This window comes from Callorhinchus milii, unplaced genomic scaffold (genome assembly GCF_018977255.1).
Source record: "Callorhinchus milii isolate IMCB2004 unplaced genomic scaffold, IMCB_Cmil_1.0 Scaffold10, whole genome shotgun sequence".
Taxonomy (NCBI): domain Eukaryota; kingdom Metazoa; phylum Chordata; class Chondrichthyes; order Chimaeriformes; family Callorhinchidae; genus Callorhinchus; species Callorhinchus milii.
The window spans coordinates 1,767,237-1,784,522 of NW_024704751.1; the positions used below are offsets into that span (position 1 = coordinate 1,767,237).

Here is a 17,286-nt window from a genome sequence, read left to right on the forward strand (position 1 = left end):
GGTTGAATGGCCTTTTTTGTGCAGTAAAGTTCTATGATTTATGATTCTACTAAAGGAAGACATCAAAGTCACCAAGTCCTGGCCTGCATACATTACACAAGATCATCAGTTTGGTTTGGGTGAAAAAGGCTCAGCTACCCATTTGATCTCAGCCTTACAGAAAACCCACTCTACTGCCTTCCTATCCCAAGCTTTTTTTTATATAAAAAAAATCACCCTTCACTGGTAACCCTGTTCCCAGTCGTTAGTTATCTTCTGGGTAAAGGTAAACTTGTTGCTGTTTGTCCTGAGATTGCCCTTTGCCATTCAGCTCAGCAGCATCTACTGAAACTAATAATAATAATCCTCGCATTTGATATAGCGCTTTTCACGTCAGGAGGATTTCCCAAAGTGCTTCACAGAATATACTGTAAAGTGAATTGACTATATTTGTGGGCGAATGCGGCAGCCAATTGCACACAGCAGTGTCCCACAAACAGTCGTAGATTGAAAATGACCAATTTATTATTGTTTTTGGTTTTGGAGGGATTGTTATTAGGCTCTGTGTGGAGTAAGGAAACTTGCCCAAGGTTTGGCCCTGACCTGCCTGGAATTGAACTCAGGTCTCTCGCTTGCAAAGTGAGTGCTCTAACCACTGAGCTACAGGACTCCACTGCAAAGCGAAAGGGGACAAATGGAAGAAAATCAATTTGTGCAGAGAGTTTCTGTGGCCCTCTTGCACGTCATCGAACAACGCAAACCTCTCCAGGCTGCAACATTCTGAAAACATTAGCAGATAAGGGGTTATTAGCAGGCTCAGCAGATGGTGAATTTCTGGGTCTGTAGTTCAGCCTGCAACAAGAACTGCAACTGCACACCATTATATGAATTTAACAACAACAAAATTACTTTTTTTAGCGCCTTTCACATCGGGAGAAAGTCCCAAGGCGCTGGAAAGACAGAGTTTTGGACCCGAGCTGAGGGTCGGGGTGAGGGAAGGTTGAGGACGGGGGGGGGGAAGCAGGGAGATCGAAAACACGGTCGAAGAGGAGAGTCTTGAGGTGGGTCTTGAAGGTGGCAAGATGGCGGGACTGTGGGATGGAATTCCAGAGGGTGGGTGCAGTGGCGGAAGGCTTGCCCGCCGATAGTGGGAGTGAGCAAGGCGGGGGATGTGAAGCAGGCCAGAGCCCGCTAAGCGGAAGGAGAAAACAGGGTGGTAGAGGTTTAGGAGGTCGGAGAGATAGGGGGGAGCAAAGTTTGTGTTTCCTGCATCAATGGGATTCGCATGCCACTGACTTGACTGTTCCAGAAGCTCAGCTCATTCAGGGCAAAATCAGCCACGCTGTGCATTCATTCATCACTAACTGGCTGTTCCTTCTCACCTTTCTGAAAGGAAATGCCCAGCTTCCAAAGGTATGGAGGTAGTTCCTGAAAAGCAAAAATGGGTCACATTAGGGGTACAGCGCTGAATAGTCCTTGCATTTGATATAACACCTTATCCGGTCGTTGAGACGTCGCAAAGTGCTTCACAGGATATATTGTAAAGTGGAGTGTGTATTCTGTGGGCAAAAAATTAAATGACTTGAAAATTGGTAACGTCAACGGTGTGGTCCAGCTGGCAAGACACTTACTGAGAACTTGAGGTCGGCAATGCTCACGTTGACCCCAGTTGCCCTCTTCAGGTTGTCGTCATGCGACACCACCACTTGCTCGTCTTTCGTCATGTGACAGTCCAGCTCCAACATGTCAGTTCCCAAGGCTACGGCGCTGGAAGAGTGAACGGCACAGAGTCAGGCCTCAGCGCCAGCAAGGGGAGGGAAAGGCCAACCTTCACATGATGGACAGGAAACAAAGCAATCAAACAGATACCTGCAGCACACAATGGTTTGCCGATGCTGTATGCCGCCTCCCTCCCTCCCGCTCCTGAAGGTGCTTGAATCATGTTCCCAATCGCTGGTGGCCTTCCAGGACCTTGCCCAAGTGGCTACTCATAATAATCCTTGCATTGATACAGCACGTTATCACACCTTCGAGACATCAAAAAGCGCTTCACAGAATATGCTGTGAAGTGAATTGACTGTATATTTTCTGGGCAAAACGCGACAGCCAATTGCGCACAGCAGCATCCCACAAACAGTCGTGGGTTGAGTGTTTGTGGGACACTTCACATGTGAGTGTAGACAGCGAAGGCAATTGGGCTACCCGACTGCAGAGATGTGGCAGCCAAATCTAAGTCTGCTCTCACCCTGGGTGCACTTTTGAGCTGGGCTCACTTGACAGTGAATTAGAAGCTTTTATTCTGGGTTTCTCACCCGGCCATACTGCAGTAATCATAACAAATCACACTGAAGCCCTTTGGTCACGCTTGTGTTCTTGCTTTGCTTCTGCCCTATATAGAAATAAAGACTTTTGAATTTGAATCAGACAACGTATACCTCGCACTCACCTGAGAGGATTACTGACAGGTAATTCTAGGCGTTTGAGGGTATGCAAGTGTTATACTCCTGGGCGCAGAGCGGGTTTAAACCAGCACATTATGGATGTTCATGTGACTCATTCTTCATGGAGCATCAACCTAGACTAAAGTCCTAAAATGGGCTTGAGCCCACAAACCTCTGACTCAGAGGTGAGAGTGCTATTGACTGGCACCTACTAAACAGCAGGATTAGGCCAATATAGCAGATTCCTGAATAAGCAGCCTGTTCTATTTCCACTGTGTAACTACACCAGGTTTAGACTTTGAAATAAGACTAGCCAAAAGCAGATTGGACGCCAGATAATAGCTTTGTGTAAATTGAACCAGCGGTGATGTGGACAAAGTATTATCTAATACAGCTTCTAAGAACGATATATTCAGCGCACAAGAGGGCTCTCAGCTAATCACTAGGGTTGCAATCCCCGATCATGGAATAATAAACTACAAATTTACATTCATATAGTGCCTTTCACATCGGGAGGCATCCCAAGGCACTTAGGTTGTCTCAGGCACTTGCATTCTCGCCTCCGAGTCAGAAGATTGTGGGTTCAAAGACCAGGATGCACCCAAGTGACACTGTTCAACAAGTTCAGCTCATAATTTAAAAGGGAATTAAATGCCTGAAAAAGGAGGACTGTCAAAGGGGGCATGGGGCCTGGCATGGGGAGAGAGCAGGAGTGTGAGAGAGATAAGACTGGACAGACGAAACAGGCAGAAAAAATTACTTGTTCCTGGACTGTACAATGCTATCAATCTCTAAGCAAAATAGCTGAAGCCACTTCCTACATTTGTCAGGCCCTTGAGAGAATAATAATAATCCTTGCATTTGATATAGCTCTTTATCACGTATTCGAGACGTTTCAAAGCACTTCACAGAATATATTGTAAAGTAAATTGTCTATATTTTGTGGGAGAAACGCAGCAGCCAATTGTGCACAGCAGTGTCCCACAAACAGTAATAATAATAATAATAATAATAATCCTTGCATTTGATATAGCGCTTTTCACGTCGGGAGGACGTCCCAAAGCGCTTCACAGAACATACTGCAAAGTGAATTGACTGTATATTTGTGGGCGAACGCGGCAGCCAATTGCGTACAGCAATGTCCCACAAACAGTCGTAGATTGAAAATGACCAATTTATTATTGTTTTTTGTTTTGGAGGGATTATTATTAGGCTCTGTGTGGAGTAAGGAAACTTGCCCAAGGTTTCGCCCTCTGCCTGGAATTGAACTCAGGTCTCTCGCTTGCAAAGCGAGTGCTCTAACCACTGAGCTACAGGACTCCACAAGTAGTGGATTGAGTGACCAATTCATTCTTATTATTTATTTTTTGCAGGAATTATTACCCCTGGAAAAGCAATCCGCCAATCGACTAACAACCGAGTTCCTACTTACTGCTAGGTAAACAGAAGTGTGTGGAGTAAGGAAACTTGACCAACATTATGCATGTGATCAGGACCAGGACTGCTGACACAGTGAACTCCTGACTTTAGCTGCCATCTAAATAATGGGTTCAGAAACCAAATAGCTCACTTTACCTGAATCCAGATGACTAACTTGGAAACAAAGCTGCAATATTGTTTTTTTTTAAATAAAACACTAAGCTTTCTATTTTGGGCTGTATGCTCAGAGGGTGAAGTTCAGACACGAGATCAATGCCCTGGATGATTCACCCTTTTGTTTCCCCCCCCACCCCTCCTCAATTTCAGGTTATTATTGGATAATCACTGTTAAACCAACAGTCTAACATTGCCTCTTCCAGATCGCAATAGCACGGTACATCAATATCCCAGTGATTCTCTCCACCACTGTGGCCCACATGCTGCATGTCAGAGCAGCATTGAGCGAAGGTAATGAACCAAGTGCTTGAAAACAGAGATGCTGAGAAGCTAAATCTTCTTTTACTTCACTTTACAGCATATCCTGTGAAATTCTTTGAGATGTCTTGATGACGTGCTAAGGTGCTGCGACAAACGCAAGGATTACTATATACTATATTACACAGACAAGCTGAAGATAGGTTTTCAACAAGAGAAGACTTGACGCATAGATGAGGGATAAGGGAATGGAGGGAGTTAGCTGAGGGGAATGGGAGAGGTGGGGGCTTGTATGGAGTAAAAACACCATCATGGACTACTTGGGCTGAATCACCTGTTTCGCTGCTGTTTCACTCGCTCTAGCCCTGAAATATAGGTGAGGAACTTGGGAAGGTTCCACAGCACCATGGGATTGACAAGAGTCTAAGCCTTCAGGTGAGGACAGAAAACTGGAACAATTCATTGCAAACATGTTTCTCTCCCAAGAAAGCCAGCTTGGCAATTATTTACTGTGCTGCTGCTGTTCAGAATTTGCAATATCTCATTGCTTAATTTATTTAATTGCACACCCAACATTCCTCCAAGGTTTAACCAGTTTTACTGTTGCTTGAGCTGCTTTCAGAGGGTCAGATTTTCTTTATCTGACCCTCAGCAATCCTTCCACAAATGAACTGAATGTCAAGAGAACTTTCTCAGCTACAAGAGCAACTATGTCGGCAGCAGCTCGAAGCCTGTTCATCTCTCACAGGGTCAAAGCCAATGTGATCCCTGCTTGGGAACTCTCTGAAGAGGTACACCAACAGCTTAATAGAATCATAGAGCACAGAAGGAGGCCATTCGGCCCATCGTGTCTGTGCTGGTTAATAATCATTCTTGCTACAGTGATACAGTGCTTATCACGTAGACGAAACGTCTCAAAATTCTTTACAGGATTCACCGTGACTATGTATTTTGTAAGCGAATGTGGCAGCCAATTTTGCACAAAGCAACGTTGGTTCCACAAACAGTCACGATGTGAGACTCAGCCAATTTTATCATTGGAGATTTTTGGCCAGGGCACCAGGAGAGGCTCGCTTCTCTTTTCAAATAGCGTCACGGCATCCCTAACGTACCAGGAAGTCATATCAGCTTAACATCTCATTTGGAGGACGTTACCTCCAACAAAAGCAATGGACTCCCAGCCTAAACCTGTGAGTACAACTTGGGGCTTGAACCCACAAGTCTTCAGACTCCGAGGCGATAGTGCCTCCAAGTGAGACAGGCTGACAGAATGCTACACTGTATTTCCATTTGCGCAAGAGATCCTGAACAAAGCACTGACCACATTCATGAGGGCTGTGCAGCATACTGAGCGGATCAGGATCAATGAAGAAAACGTGCATCCGCTTCAACGAGCTGCACCAGCAAAACAGCAGCTCACATTGTGAAGAAGCTGGAGCTCTGCCAACCCAGGCACACAGACCCCGGGAGTGCGCGCTCCCAGGCCCCTGGGCACGCACCGAACCCCGGGCACACATTCCGCTGCTGGGGCAACAGATTTCTCTCGCGGGCAGACAGCTACCCGTGTCGGTTTAGGTAGCAATATTGTTTTGGACATATCTCATCTTGTTTCAGGCAATGATACTCAGTAAAGCTACAGAATGTCAACACTGGCACAGACTTTTGTTGAAACATTACTGCCCTCCTGGCTGTTTGTGGGACAATGCTGTGCGCAAATTTGCTGCTGCATTCGCTTACAAAATGCAATCACTACACTTTACAATGTGTCCTGGAAAGTGCTTTGAGGTATCCCCCCCGACATGAAGAGAGCTATATCAAATCCAAGGATTATTATTTTAGAATAATCGAATGCTGCTGAATGGAAGGGTTTCAGATTGTTTAGGGATTAATTATGCGGAGGGATTAGGAGAAGAAGTGGGGGAGAGTGGAGCTGGGTTTAGCACTAGCCAAACAGATTCTAAGTTATAAATGTATAAAAGCATTCCCAAGTTCTTTACAGAGGAGAGCATTCTTTGAAATTGAAAGAAATTGATTTTTGGAAAAAAAATGTCTCATTGTGCTTCAAGTGCTTTGAAGTGCAACAATTGTGTATTTGTAGGTGAACGAGGCAGCCCAAAGTCCAACAAACAGCTGTGAGGTGAACGATCAATATATCTGGAAGCTAATTATGGATTGTCCTCATCTAAAGCTTACTGTTTAACCTCATCATCATCACCAGTGTGTCCCGATCCTATTTTGTTGGTGGAGGGGAGGTGGGGTGTATAGAGGGAAGGGATAGGGGTGGGGATAAATGGACGGACGATGCGGAAGAAGGTGGGATGGGTTCAACCTGAGGAGTGACTGGATGAATGCCTCTCCCTCTCTCCCTCTCCACAAGACGATGACCTTAACTTAAGATCCACAGAAACTGCAGCCTTCCAATACAACAACAATGTACGTTTATAAAGGTTTACATCATGCCTTTCATGTCAGGAGGACATCTCAAAGTGCTCCACATAAGTGACAGAGATGAAGCTGTGGTGGGGGAGGCTGGTGGAAGAACAAAAAAGGAGGCTGTTTAGCCCATTGCGACCCTGATATAGTGACAGGGCATCACTGAACCTCTGAGACAGCAGATGTTACATAAGCCACTTTTGTGTTCCTGAACAACGTGGATTCAAATTCACACAACACAAGGTTATCACAGCCAACTCACACTTACTGTCTAAAAGCTGCCATTGTGTTCTCCAAGTTCTCGCCAGCACCTGGAAAAAGAGAAGCAAACAATTTCACTGAGTGGGTTGAGGATTATTTTTCACCTACGAGCGCAGTTTTGTGCTCTCATGGGCAGACCCATGGTCTAGTTTGTCAGGAGCCGGTACCCCAAACAATGAGCCTCTCTGAGCTGCACAATCCACGTTACTATTTCAGCAAACAGATTTTCTTTTTTAAAAAGTTTCAATCAGCGATCAAATTATGCAGTGAATGATGGGCAACAGAATGTAGGGCACAGAAGTTAATGGAGGATAATAGCAATCCTTGCATTTGACACAGCACCTCGAGAATGTCTCAGAGTGCTTCACAAAGGTTCCTATATGGTGTCGCGACTGTATTTGTAGGAGATCGCTGCAGCCAATTAGTGCATTGCAATGTCCCACAAACAGCCATGAAGTGAACGACCATTTATTTTGATCTGGGGTGATTGTTGGCCAGGACACCGGGAGGAAAATTCCCTTTTCTTTTCAAATAGTGCCATGGGATCTTTAAGGTCCATTAGATCAGCAGACGGGACCTCAGTTTAATGTCTCATCTGAACGTCGGGACCTTCGACAATGCTACACTTCCCCCCCTCACCAGCATTGCATTTGTCAGTTCCAACAACAACTTGCATTTATGTAGCCCCCTTCATGCCAGATGTCGTCTCGGAGCACTTAACAACCTTCTGACCTGGAAATGAGAGTGCTACTAACTGAGCCAGCCTGGATAGACAGGAACTTGATGCAGCCTCTAAACATAGATATCTAATATTTCTATAATAATAATACTTGGTTGAACAGTAATGCAATGAGGAGACGCACAAGGCTGAGCAGGACGTGTCAAGGCTGCTCCACAGGAGAAGGAGAATCAAGAAGCTATTTCGAATGAGAGTCCAATGAAACTATAACATACTTACTGTATATTATATACATGGTGGACACAATAGTCGGGGAGGGTTGGGGGTAGGGAAAAACACACTCTAATACTGTATAGGAAACAGTAGTTTTGCTCTCCTGTTCTTGATGTTGAAAACGGGACACAAGAGGAACAAATATGCAATGTTTTGAGTTAGCCTTTACGTTTATTGTTTTCCTTCACATTCCCACAAGTTTCTTTCCCACTTATCTCGTGCTACTGCTGCCTCCAGCCATAGGAACCCGGCACCTCCAAAACAACCACAATCACTCGAGGTAAAAGCAGTGTACGTGGCAGCACAGGTGATAAAATGACATACAAAACAAATAAGCGCGCACACACACACACAAACTGGGCCCAGATAGGTTCAGATAACAATAAATCATGTAGTTTGTCAGCTCAATCCTAAAAACATGTTATTGTCTGGCGGTGCATTCCATCCACTTATTCCTTATAAGATTTGGCAGAGTTCACGAGTGGGTGGAAAGAAAAAGCTCAGGTCATTCTCATCCATTGTTGAGTCAGTTGGTTACTGGCGGAACCTGTTACAATGAATAGATCCAGGAAATTCACTATGTTACGGGGAATAGCAAAAGCTCACTTTACAAATCTGGAGAATGTTTTGTATATAGGAGCTTTAACAGGACAAACATATTAACGAGCGTTTCTCTGGAAAGCTGGAAACTGGTGCATAAAGACAAGCACCGCATTGCTGAAGGGAAGACAACAATAAAATTACATTTGTGTAGTGCCTTTCACGTTGGGATGTTTTGGACCTGAGCTGGGGGTCGGGATCGGGGAGGGTGGAGGGCGGGAAGTGAAAGAGGCACAGTCTACGAGGAGGATCTTGAGATAGGGCTTGAAGCAGGCAAGGGAGGGGGTAAGGTGGAGAGGCTGTAGGATGGAGTTCCAGGGGGTGGGGACAGAGTGGCTGAAAGCCCGCCCGTCAATGGTGAGGCGGGCGAGGCGGGAGACCTGAAGCAGGCCAGTGCCTGCTGAGCGGAGGAAGTGGCCAGGTTGGTAGGGGGTTTGGAAGTCACAGAGGTAGGGGGGAGCAAAGCCATGGAGGGCTTTCAAAGTGAGGAACTGTATCCTCTGTGTGATTGGAAGCCAGTCGAGTACGGCGAGGATGGGGGTGAGAGAGTAACGGAGTCTTTTGCGGGAGGATTACATTTGTATAGGTTACAGAGTTCACAGAAAAATAAATCAACTATACAGTAAATGGCCCAAGTCACAACACTCCAATGCCATGACACTGAACTTATCTGCTTTAGAGAAGACAAACATTTAATCCTGCGGATCATTGGAATGTCTCCCAGGTCCACGCACAACGTACAGTCGAGGAGGTAGTGATGTGGGGGGGGGGGGGGGGGGGGGGGGGGGGGGGGGGGGGGTAGTACTAGGGAGAACTGTCCAACCGTCCACATACTGAAATATCACTGTGTGTGTCAAATCCCATTCCTCCACAGAGGAATACTAGGAGGAAGTGTCAACACAGAGGATGACATAAAAAAATGCAGCAAGACAAAGATAGGTTAGGAGATTGGGCAGGTGGGTGGCAGATGAAGTATAATGTAGGGAAGTGCAAAGTCATCCACCTCGGGAACAAAAACAGTAGAGCGGGTTATTTTTTAGAAGGGGGAGAGATTGGAATGTGTTAGCGTCCAGAGGGACTCGGGTGTCCTTGTACACCAATCACAGGTTAGTCTGCAGGTGCAGCAGCAATTAGGAAGGCAAACGGTATGTTAGCATTCATTATGAAAGGATTAGAGTATAAGAGTAGGGAAGTCTCGCTGCAACTGTATAGGGCCCTGTGAGACCACACCTGGAATACTGTGAGCAGTGTTGGTCTCCTTATTTAAGGAAGGATGTACTTGCCTTGGAGGGGGTGCAGCGTAGATTTACTCGGTTAGTGCCAGGGATGAAGGGGATGAGTTACGAGGATAGGCTGACCAATTTGGGCCTATATTCTCTAGAATATAGAAGAATTAGAGGGGATCTTATAGAAAACTATAAGATCATCAAAGGGCATGATAGAGTAGATAGTGGGAGATTGTTTCCCCTGTTGGAGAAACTAAAACCAGGGGTCACAACCTTAAAATCAGAGGCAGCCCTTTCGCACTGAGTTGAGGAAGAACTTCTTCACTCAAAGGGCAGTGAATGTATGGAACTCACTACCCCAAAGGGCTGTTGATGCTCAGTCTTGAACATATTCAAGACTGAGATAGATAGACTTCTTATTGCAAAAGAGATTAAGGGATATGCGGATAAGGCAGGGTTATGGTATTAGCTGGAGTAGGCCATTCGGCTCGAAGGGCCGAATGGCCTACTCCTGCTCCTTCATGTTATGTAAGATACATAACACATGCTCAAATCAGCTCCTTAAGGTGGATCCAAGATCAGGAACTTAGTTGGGGGGGGGGGGAATAAAAGAAATGGGTGTCAAATTACCACCAAGCTTTCGGTTCTGCAGCACCAATTTCCACTCAAATCAATTTCACTCAACTTGTTCTCTGAATGCTTAAAATAAATTTCCAGGAAATCAGCTGGCTCCTCACAAAAGCCTCTGCTCCCAGTGAGACGTTACCTCTTTTCTCACCCCGCCCCATCTCAGCAACAATCAGGCTTTTCCCTAGAGGCAACGAGTTTGCTCCTATGCCCAAACAATGGCCCACTCAACCCTCCAGTATTCCTGTATGCAGCTTCTCCCAACTATCTCAATACAATACAAAATGACATTTGTATAGCGCTTTGCATGTCGGGAGGACGATCCATCCATCAATTCATTCTCATCACAACATCAATGTTTGTATAGATTGTGTTCAGCAATTTTTAAGGAACTTGCAACAGGAACTCAAATAGCAGCACAGATCTAGAGAGGGAAAAAAGAAGTGACACATTTCCCGCTGGTATAGACAGATGCAAATATCGCTTTGTATGAACTCCGGGTGGGGGTGGGGGGGGGGGGGGAGGAGAAAACAATCAACTTTTCCCTGATCTACATGGAGCCTGTTCCCGCACAAGGTGTAAGAGAATGAAACTGATTTTTTTAAAAAAAGAGATGGGCTCATCAATCCAGGCTGCTCACAACTTGCAGCAATTGATTACAAAGCAATGATGGGAGGCGCTCAGGAAACCATCTGCTCATGCTCTCAAACTGGACAAGGCGTATGAAGCTGGAGCAAGGATCAAACAGGACATCAGATGGACACCTTCCATTGGTTTAGTTCCACTGTATTGGAAGAAAGCAGATGTTCCCTTATTCAAAAAGGTGACAGAACTATATCTGGTAACTACAAGCCCATTAGCCTCACCTCAATAATTGAAAAAATTCCAAAATCAAACATCAGAAAGTAAGCGGAAAATTATCTTTACAAAATTAGTAAATGACAGTGAACATGGGTTTAGAAAGGGGGGGGGGGGGTCTCCTTTGCCCAACCTCAGACTTTTTGAAGAGACAGCAGCCTGAAATGACTGCATGAAGCCATATGATGCAGTATATCTAGACTTCTAAAAGGCGTTTGTCAAAGACCACAAGGAAGTCTCCTTCACAAATTGTGGTCATTAGGTATCAAGAGCAAGACATGGACATGGATTCAGAATTGGCTGAAGGGGAGGAAGCAGATGGTGTTTGTTAGGGGAGCTCGGTCAAAATGGGGAGAGATATTAAATGGGGTGCCTCTGGGGTCAAAACTGGGACTCCTCCTGTTCCGTGCATATATTCATGAACTGCAGACCCAGTATAAGAAAGTTACATTTGCAAATTACACCAAGTAGGGGAAGCTGTGGAATCAGAGGAGGCTGAAAGAGCTTGATTGGGTATGCACACAGGCTGATAACTGGCAAATGAAGTTTAATATAGATAAATGCAAGGTAATACATGAAGAAATAAGAATAGGAAACACACGTACTCTATGGATAGGTTAGACTTTGCGAAGGGGGAAGCTTAAAGAGATCTAGGACTGTTAGTTGACACATCGCTCGATATGCCAAAACAAATAAGGAAACAGGATGCTTGGTTATAAGTATTGCTAAATCAGTTAAGTTCAGATCACCAGATGTCATACTCCAGTTATATAGTGCTCAAATCAATGGAGATGATCCCCAGTATTAGAGGAATGAGCTGTGAGTGGAGTCCTGTAGCTCAGGGGTTAGAGCACTCGCTTTGCAAGCGAGAGACCTGAGTTCAATTCCCGGCAGAGGGCGAAACCTTGGGCAAGTTTCCTTACTCCACACAGAGCCTAATAATAATCCTCCAAAACCCAAAACAATAATAAATTGGTCATTTTCAATCTACGACTGTTTGTGGGACATTTCTGTGCGCAATTGGCTGCCGCGTTCGCCCACAAATATACAGTCATTTCACTTTACAGTATATTCTGTGAAGCGCTTTGAGAAGTCTAGAAGACGTGAAAAGCGCTATATCAAATGCAAGGATTATTATTATAAAACAAGCTAGGCCTCTTCAGCCTTGACAGAAGATGACTTAGATGACCTTATAGAAGTGAATAAAATTTTACATTGGATTTGTGAATCCAGAACAATACTTTAGGATGCATCAAAACAGTAGAACAAGAGGACATAGGTTTACAGTTGCAAAGGGCATTTTCAAGACGGACACCTGGAAATGTTTCTTTCCCCAGAAGGTAATTAACTACTCAAACAGGTTACCTTTTTGGTTGAGGCTGGGACACTGGACTCAATTAATAGTAATCTTTGCATTTGTCTTGCACCCAGGGAGGTGGGTGGTCTTCTCCCAGACCTCTGTCAAGTTTTTCCTTTGTCTGTCTTCTCGGAGGCAGGATAATTCGCCAGTTACAGTAAGTAGGGTATAACTGTACACTGATAAGATTGATTGGGTCTCAGAGAGTTAAATAATCTTATAACAATGCACTTTTCTGGATGGGGCTGGGAACAGATTAAAAACCCATTCAGAACAAAAGCAGCTGAAAACTGCTGAAATCATACAGTTAATGGATAATTCTTCCTTCATTTCTGCTGACCTCAGCCAGATATGACGAGGCTTTGCTGTTTGCAAGCTAGTTACAGTAAAACAATTGTATGCAGATGTGACAGATGTGGAGAAGGGAATAGAGGGGTGTGGGAGAGGAGATTAGGAAGGGTAGATACTCATGTGGAGTATAAACAAACAGTGACACAAATTGGTTAAGAAATAATAACCTTTACATTTGATAGAGCCAACATCAGGAAAAAATCCAAACATAACACATTACCTTACACCTTGCAAAGAGCTTAGCAAGATGTAAAGTGGAATGATTGTATTTTGTAGATCAATGCAGCAGCCAATTTGCACATAACAATGTCCGACAAACAGCGACAAAGTGAGCAACCATTTTATTGTGGGACTGTTTGCCATGACACTGAAAAAACTCCCTCCTCTTTTTGAGTACCATGGCATCTTCAATGTCCATCTGAATGGGATTTGGGTTCAAAACATCTCCTCGAAAGGATAGAACTTCCAACATTGCAGCACTTGCCCCAGCAATGCACTGGAGTGTCAGCCTAGACTATATGAGTTCAAAATCCCTTTGTGGGGACACACAACCTTCTGCCTCACAGGCAAGAGTGCTATCAACTGAACCAAGCTGCCACATAAATTTGCATCGAATGCTTTGTTTCACAGCGCTCCGAGACACGATCCTGCATGTAAAGAGCAATATATAAACGCAAGTTGTTGTTTCCATGCTGTGTAATTCTTGGGTTGTGTGACAGCCAGCTAGATTTCTTCCCCTCCATTCAGCCTTACGGCTAACTTAATTAACTTGAACATCATCTAATCTGAAGATCATCTTATCTCAACATCATCTGAAGCGCTCTGAGACGCCGTCCGGCATGGAGGGCGCTATATAAATCCAAGTTGTTGCTGACGTTATGTCCCCCATTACTCTTCTACCCATGTATGAGAAGTGGAGCAAGTCTTGCTTTCCACCACCGCCTGAAAGGGTGGTGGAAACAAATTCAATACCAACTTTCAAAAAGGAATTGGATAGGAACTTGAAGAGAAAAATTTTGCAAGGATAATAATAATAATAATCCTTGCATTTGATATAGCGCTTTTCACGTCGGGAGGACGTCCCGAAGCGCTTCACAGAACACAGGGGAAAGAGCATGGAAGTGGGTCTGATTGGGTAGCTTTCAAAGAGCCAGCACAGGCACAATGAGCCAAATGGCCACTTCTGTACTGTAATATTCTATATTAGCTCCAGTGCTCATCCTGTTGAGCACTGTGACCTACCTATTTTAATAGCGCAGACAGTAGAGCCAGGCAAAAGACATACATGTGGAGACATGTGGAGTCCTGTGGCTCAGTGGTTAGAGCACTCGCTTTGCAAGTGAGAGACCTGAGTTCAGTTCCAGGCAGAGGGCGAAACCTTGGGCAAGTTTCCTTACTCCACACAGAGCCTAATAATAATCCCTCCAAAACAAAACAATAATAAATTGGTCATTTTCAATCTACGACTGTTTGTGGGACATTGCTGTGCGCAATTGGCTGCCGCGTTCGCCCACAAATATACAGTCAATTCACTTTACAGTGTGTTCTGTGAAGCGCTTTGGGATGTCCTCCCGACGTGAAAAGCGCTATATCAAATGCAAGGATTATTATTATTATACAGAATGTGATCTGTATTGGAGAAAACCAACCATTACATTGTATGACGATTGCAACCATTGATGCATTGGTTCCTGTGCTGTGCAGACTATGAAATAATTTGAGTGGCGCCTGAACATGATCTGCAGTGCCAGCCTAGAAATCTGCAGAACCTGCTGGTTTAACATTAACAGGTCAGAAGACATTTCGCAGAGCCTTATGTTTACCTGCGATTACCTATGAGGTAATGGCTAACGTCTGATTTAATCAAGATTAATAATTTGGGTGGAATCCATCGTGGAGCACATCTGCGGAAATCTGAATGGCCTCCTCGCCCACCCTGAAGGAGTCCTTCACTATATGTGAAGGTTAACCAACCCAGAGCCTGCTTGTCCATGGCTTGAACTGCTGATGCCTGGATCGCTTCATCTTTTATGAACCAATTGGTGTGTTTTGTGCGCTGATGGAGAAGGGGAGATACGGAATGGATGGGAGTCGCGGAGGCCCGTTTCATTTGAAAGCTTCGGTGTCGCTCACGCCAAATAAAAACACGAGGGGAGGGAGAGGTGGGAGGGAGAGAAGGAAATGAACTCCCCTCATCAGCAGCAGGGTCGCCCCAAGCACAATCTACAACGACCACAACCACGGGCCGGCGAATAAGCGGCGTCACCGACTGCACCAGCGCTTTATTTTTCAGGTGTGGCTGTGGGTGTGTGTGTGTGGCTGTGGATGTGTGTGTGTGTGGGGGGGGTGGCTGTGTGTGTGGGGGGGTGGCTGTGTGTGTGTGTGGGGGGTGGCTGTGGTTGTGTGTGTGTGGCTGTGTGTGTGGGGGGGGGTGGCTGTGTGTGTGTGGGGGTGGCTGTGTGTGTGTGGGGGTGGCTGTGTTGTGTGTGTGTGGGGGGGTGGCTGTGTGTGTGTGGGGGGGTGGCTGTGTGTGTGGGGGGGGTGGCTGTGTGTGTGGGGGGTGGTGGCTGTGTGTGTGGGGGGGTGGCTGTGTGTGTGTGTGGGGGGGTGGCTGTGTGTGTGTGGGGGGTGGCTGTGTGTGTGTGGGGGGGTGGCTGTGTGTGTGTGTGGCTGTGTGTGTGTGTGGCTGTGTGTGTGAGGGGGTGTGGCTGTGTGTATGTGGCTGTGTGTGTGTGTGTGAGGGGGGGCGCTGTGTGTGTGAGGGGGTGTGGCTGTGTGTGTGTGTGTGTGTGGTTGTGTGTGTGAGGGGGGCGCTGTGTGTGTGAGGGGGTGTGGCTGTGTGTGTGGGTGGGTGGCTGTGTGTGTGTGGTTGTGTGTGAGGGGGGAGGGCTGTGTGTGTGTGGTTGTGTGTGTGGGGGGGGGTGGCTGTGTGGGGGTGGGTGGGTGGCTGTGTGTGTGTGTGTGAGGGGGGGTGGCTGTGTGGGTGGCTGTGTGTGTGTGGTTGTGTGTGTGAGGGGGGAGGGCTGTGTGTGTGTGGTTGTGTGTGTGGGGGGGGTGGCTGTGTGGGGGTGGGTGGGTGGCTGTGTGTGTGTGTGTGAGGGGGGTGGCTGTGTGGGTGGCTGTGTGTGTGTGGTTGTGTGTGTGAGGGGGAGGGCTGTGTGTGTGTGGTTGTGTGTGTGGGGGGGGTGGCTGTGTGGGGGTGGGTGGGTGGCTGTGTGTGTGTGTGTGAGGGGGGGTGGCTGTGTGGGTGGCTGTGTGTGTGTGGTTGTGTGTGTGAGGGGGGAGGGCTGTGTGTGTGTGGTTGTGTGTGTGGGTGGCTGTGTGGGGGTGGCTGTGTGGGTGGCTGTGTGTGTGTGTGGGGGGGTGGCTGTGTGGGGGTGTGTGTGGGTGTGTGGGTGTGTGTGTGAGGGGGGGGGGTGGCTGTGTGGGTGAGTGTAGTCTTTACAAAGGCTCTCCCCCCATCCGTGTGACTCCGCGAGACCTCCCTTCACCCCCCACCCACTAAGCCAATGTGGTCGGGTTGGGGCGGGTTCACGCCCAATTGGGCGGCTTTCGTGTGTTGCATCGTAAGCGGCGGCTTTGACCTGGTGGCTAACGTTTTAACTCTTTCAATTTAAAAAAAAACTAAACCTATGAAACGTCTCCCCCCCCCCTCCCCCCCTCCCGCCCCACCACCTTTTTTTCGAAAACGTTTGATCAGTTTTTTTGGGGGGAAAAAAAAACAATGACCTAAATTGGGCCATTCTGCCCATAGCCCAGTTGTTGGGCTACTTTTGGGCTCGTATTGAGCGGGAATTGGGCTACAAAAACGTATTTTAATGTCTGGCCGCCGCTGCCGCAACCGCCCCTCCCGCCCGCCCGCCCGCGCGCTGCTCTCTCTCTCTCTCACTCACTCACCTCCCCGGTGCGAGATGTGTCGGCACTTGAAGCTCTGCTTCTTTTTGCTGTGGAGCAGAGACGGGCACTTCAAGAGCAGAGTGGTGGTCACCACGTAACCGCCGATGGTCGAGAGGATATAAAGAGCGGCTGACATTGCGCCGCCCGCCCGCCCCGCAGGTGACAGACAGCGCTCGCCGTGAGGAGACCTGAGGGGGGGTGGGGGGGGGGGACTAAATAACTACAGCCGGACACTCGGTGCGGGGAGAGCACCGGCTGTCCCGCTAACCGCCGTTTTGTTTTTCTTCTCGTATCCGCAGTCTCTGTCACTGACTGAACTGAACTGACAGACGAACAGCCTCACGGCGCCTGCGCGGCTCGTCTCCCGCACCTCCACAGCGAGACGAGGGCGCATGCGCGCCGCTGGGCTGCCGCGCCTGCGCCGAAGGGGCCGTTTTTTTTCCTTTCTCC

The 17,286-nt window shown here is 46.9% G+C and overlaps 1 protein-coding gene across 1 annotated transcript in view; it reads right to left on the reverse strand.

Moving 5' to 3' along the window:
* gdpd1 (glycerophosphodiester phosphodiesterase domain containing 1) overlaps nucleotides 1–16,987 on the reverse strand; it is a 29,874-nt gene extending 12,887 nt beyond the window's left edge. Inside the window, exons 1-4 of the mRNA XM_042338719.1 lie at nucleotides 16,837–16,987; nucleotides 6,976–7,018; nucleotides 1,611–1,746; nucleotides 1,362–1,407 (exon numbers count right to left, since the gene is read on the reverse strand). Coding sequence (XP_042194653.1) covers nucleotides 1,362–1,407; nucleotides 1,611–1,746; nucleotides 6,976–7,018; nucleotides 16,837–16,972 — 361 coding nt within the window. The 5' untranslated portion in view covers nucleotides 16,973–16,987. The remainder of the gene's footprint in view (nucleotides 1–1,361; nucleotides 1,408–1,610; nucleotides 1,747–6,975; nucleotides 7,019–16,836) is intronic.
* Between the last annotated feature and the right edge of the window lie 299 nt (nucleotides 16,988–17,286).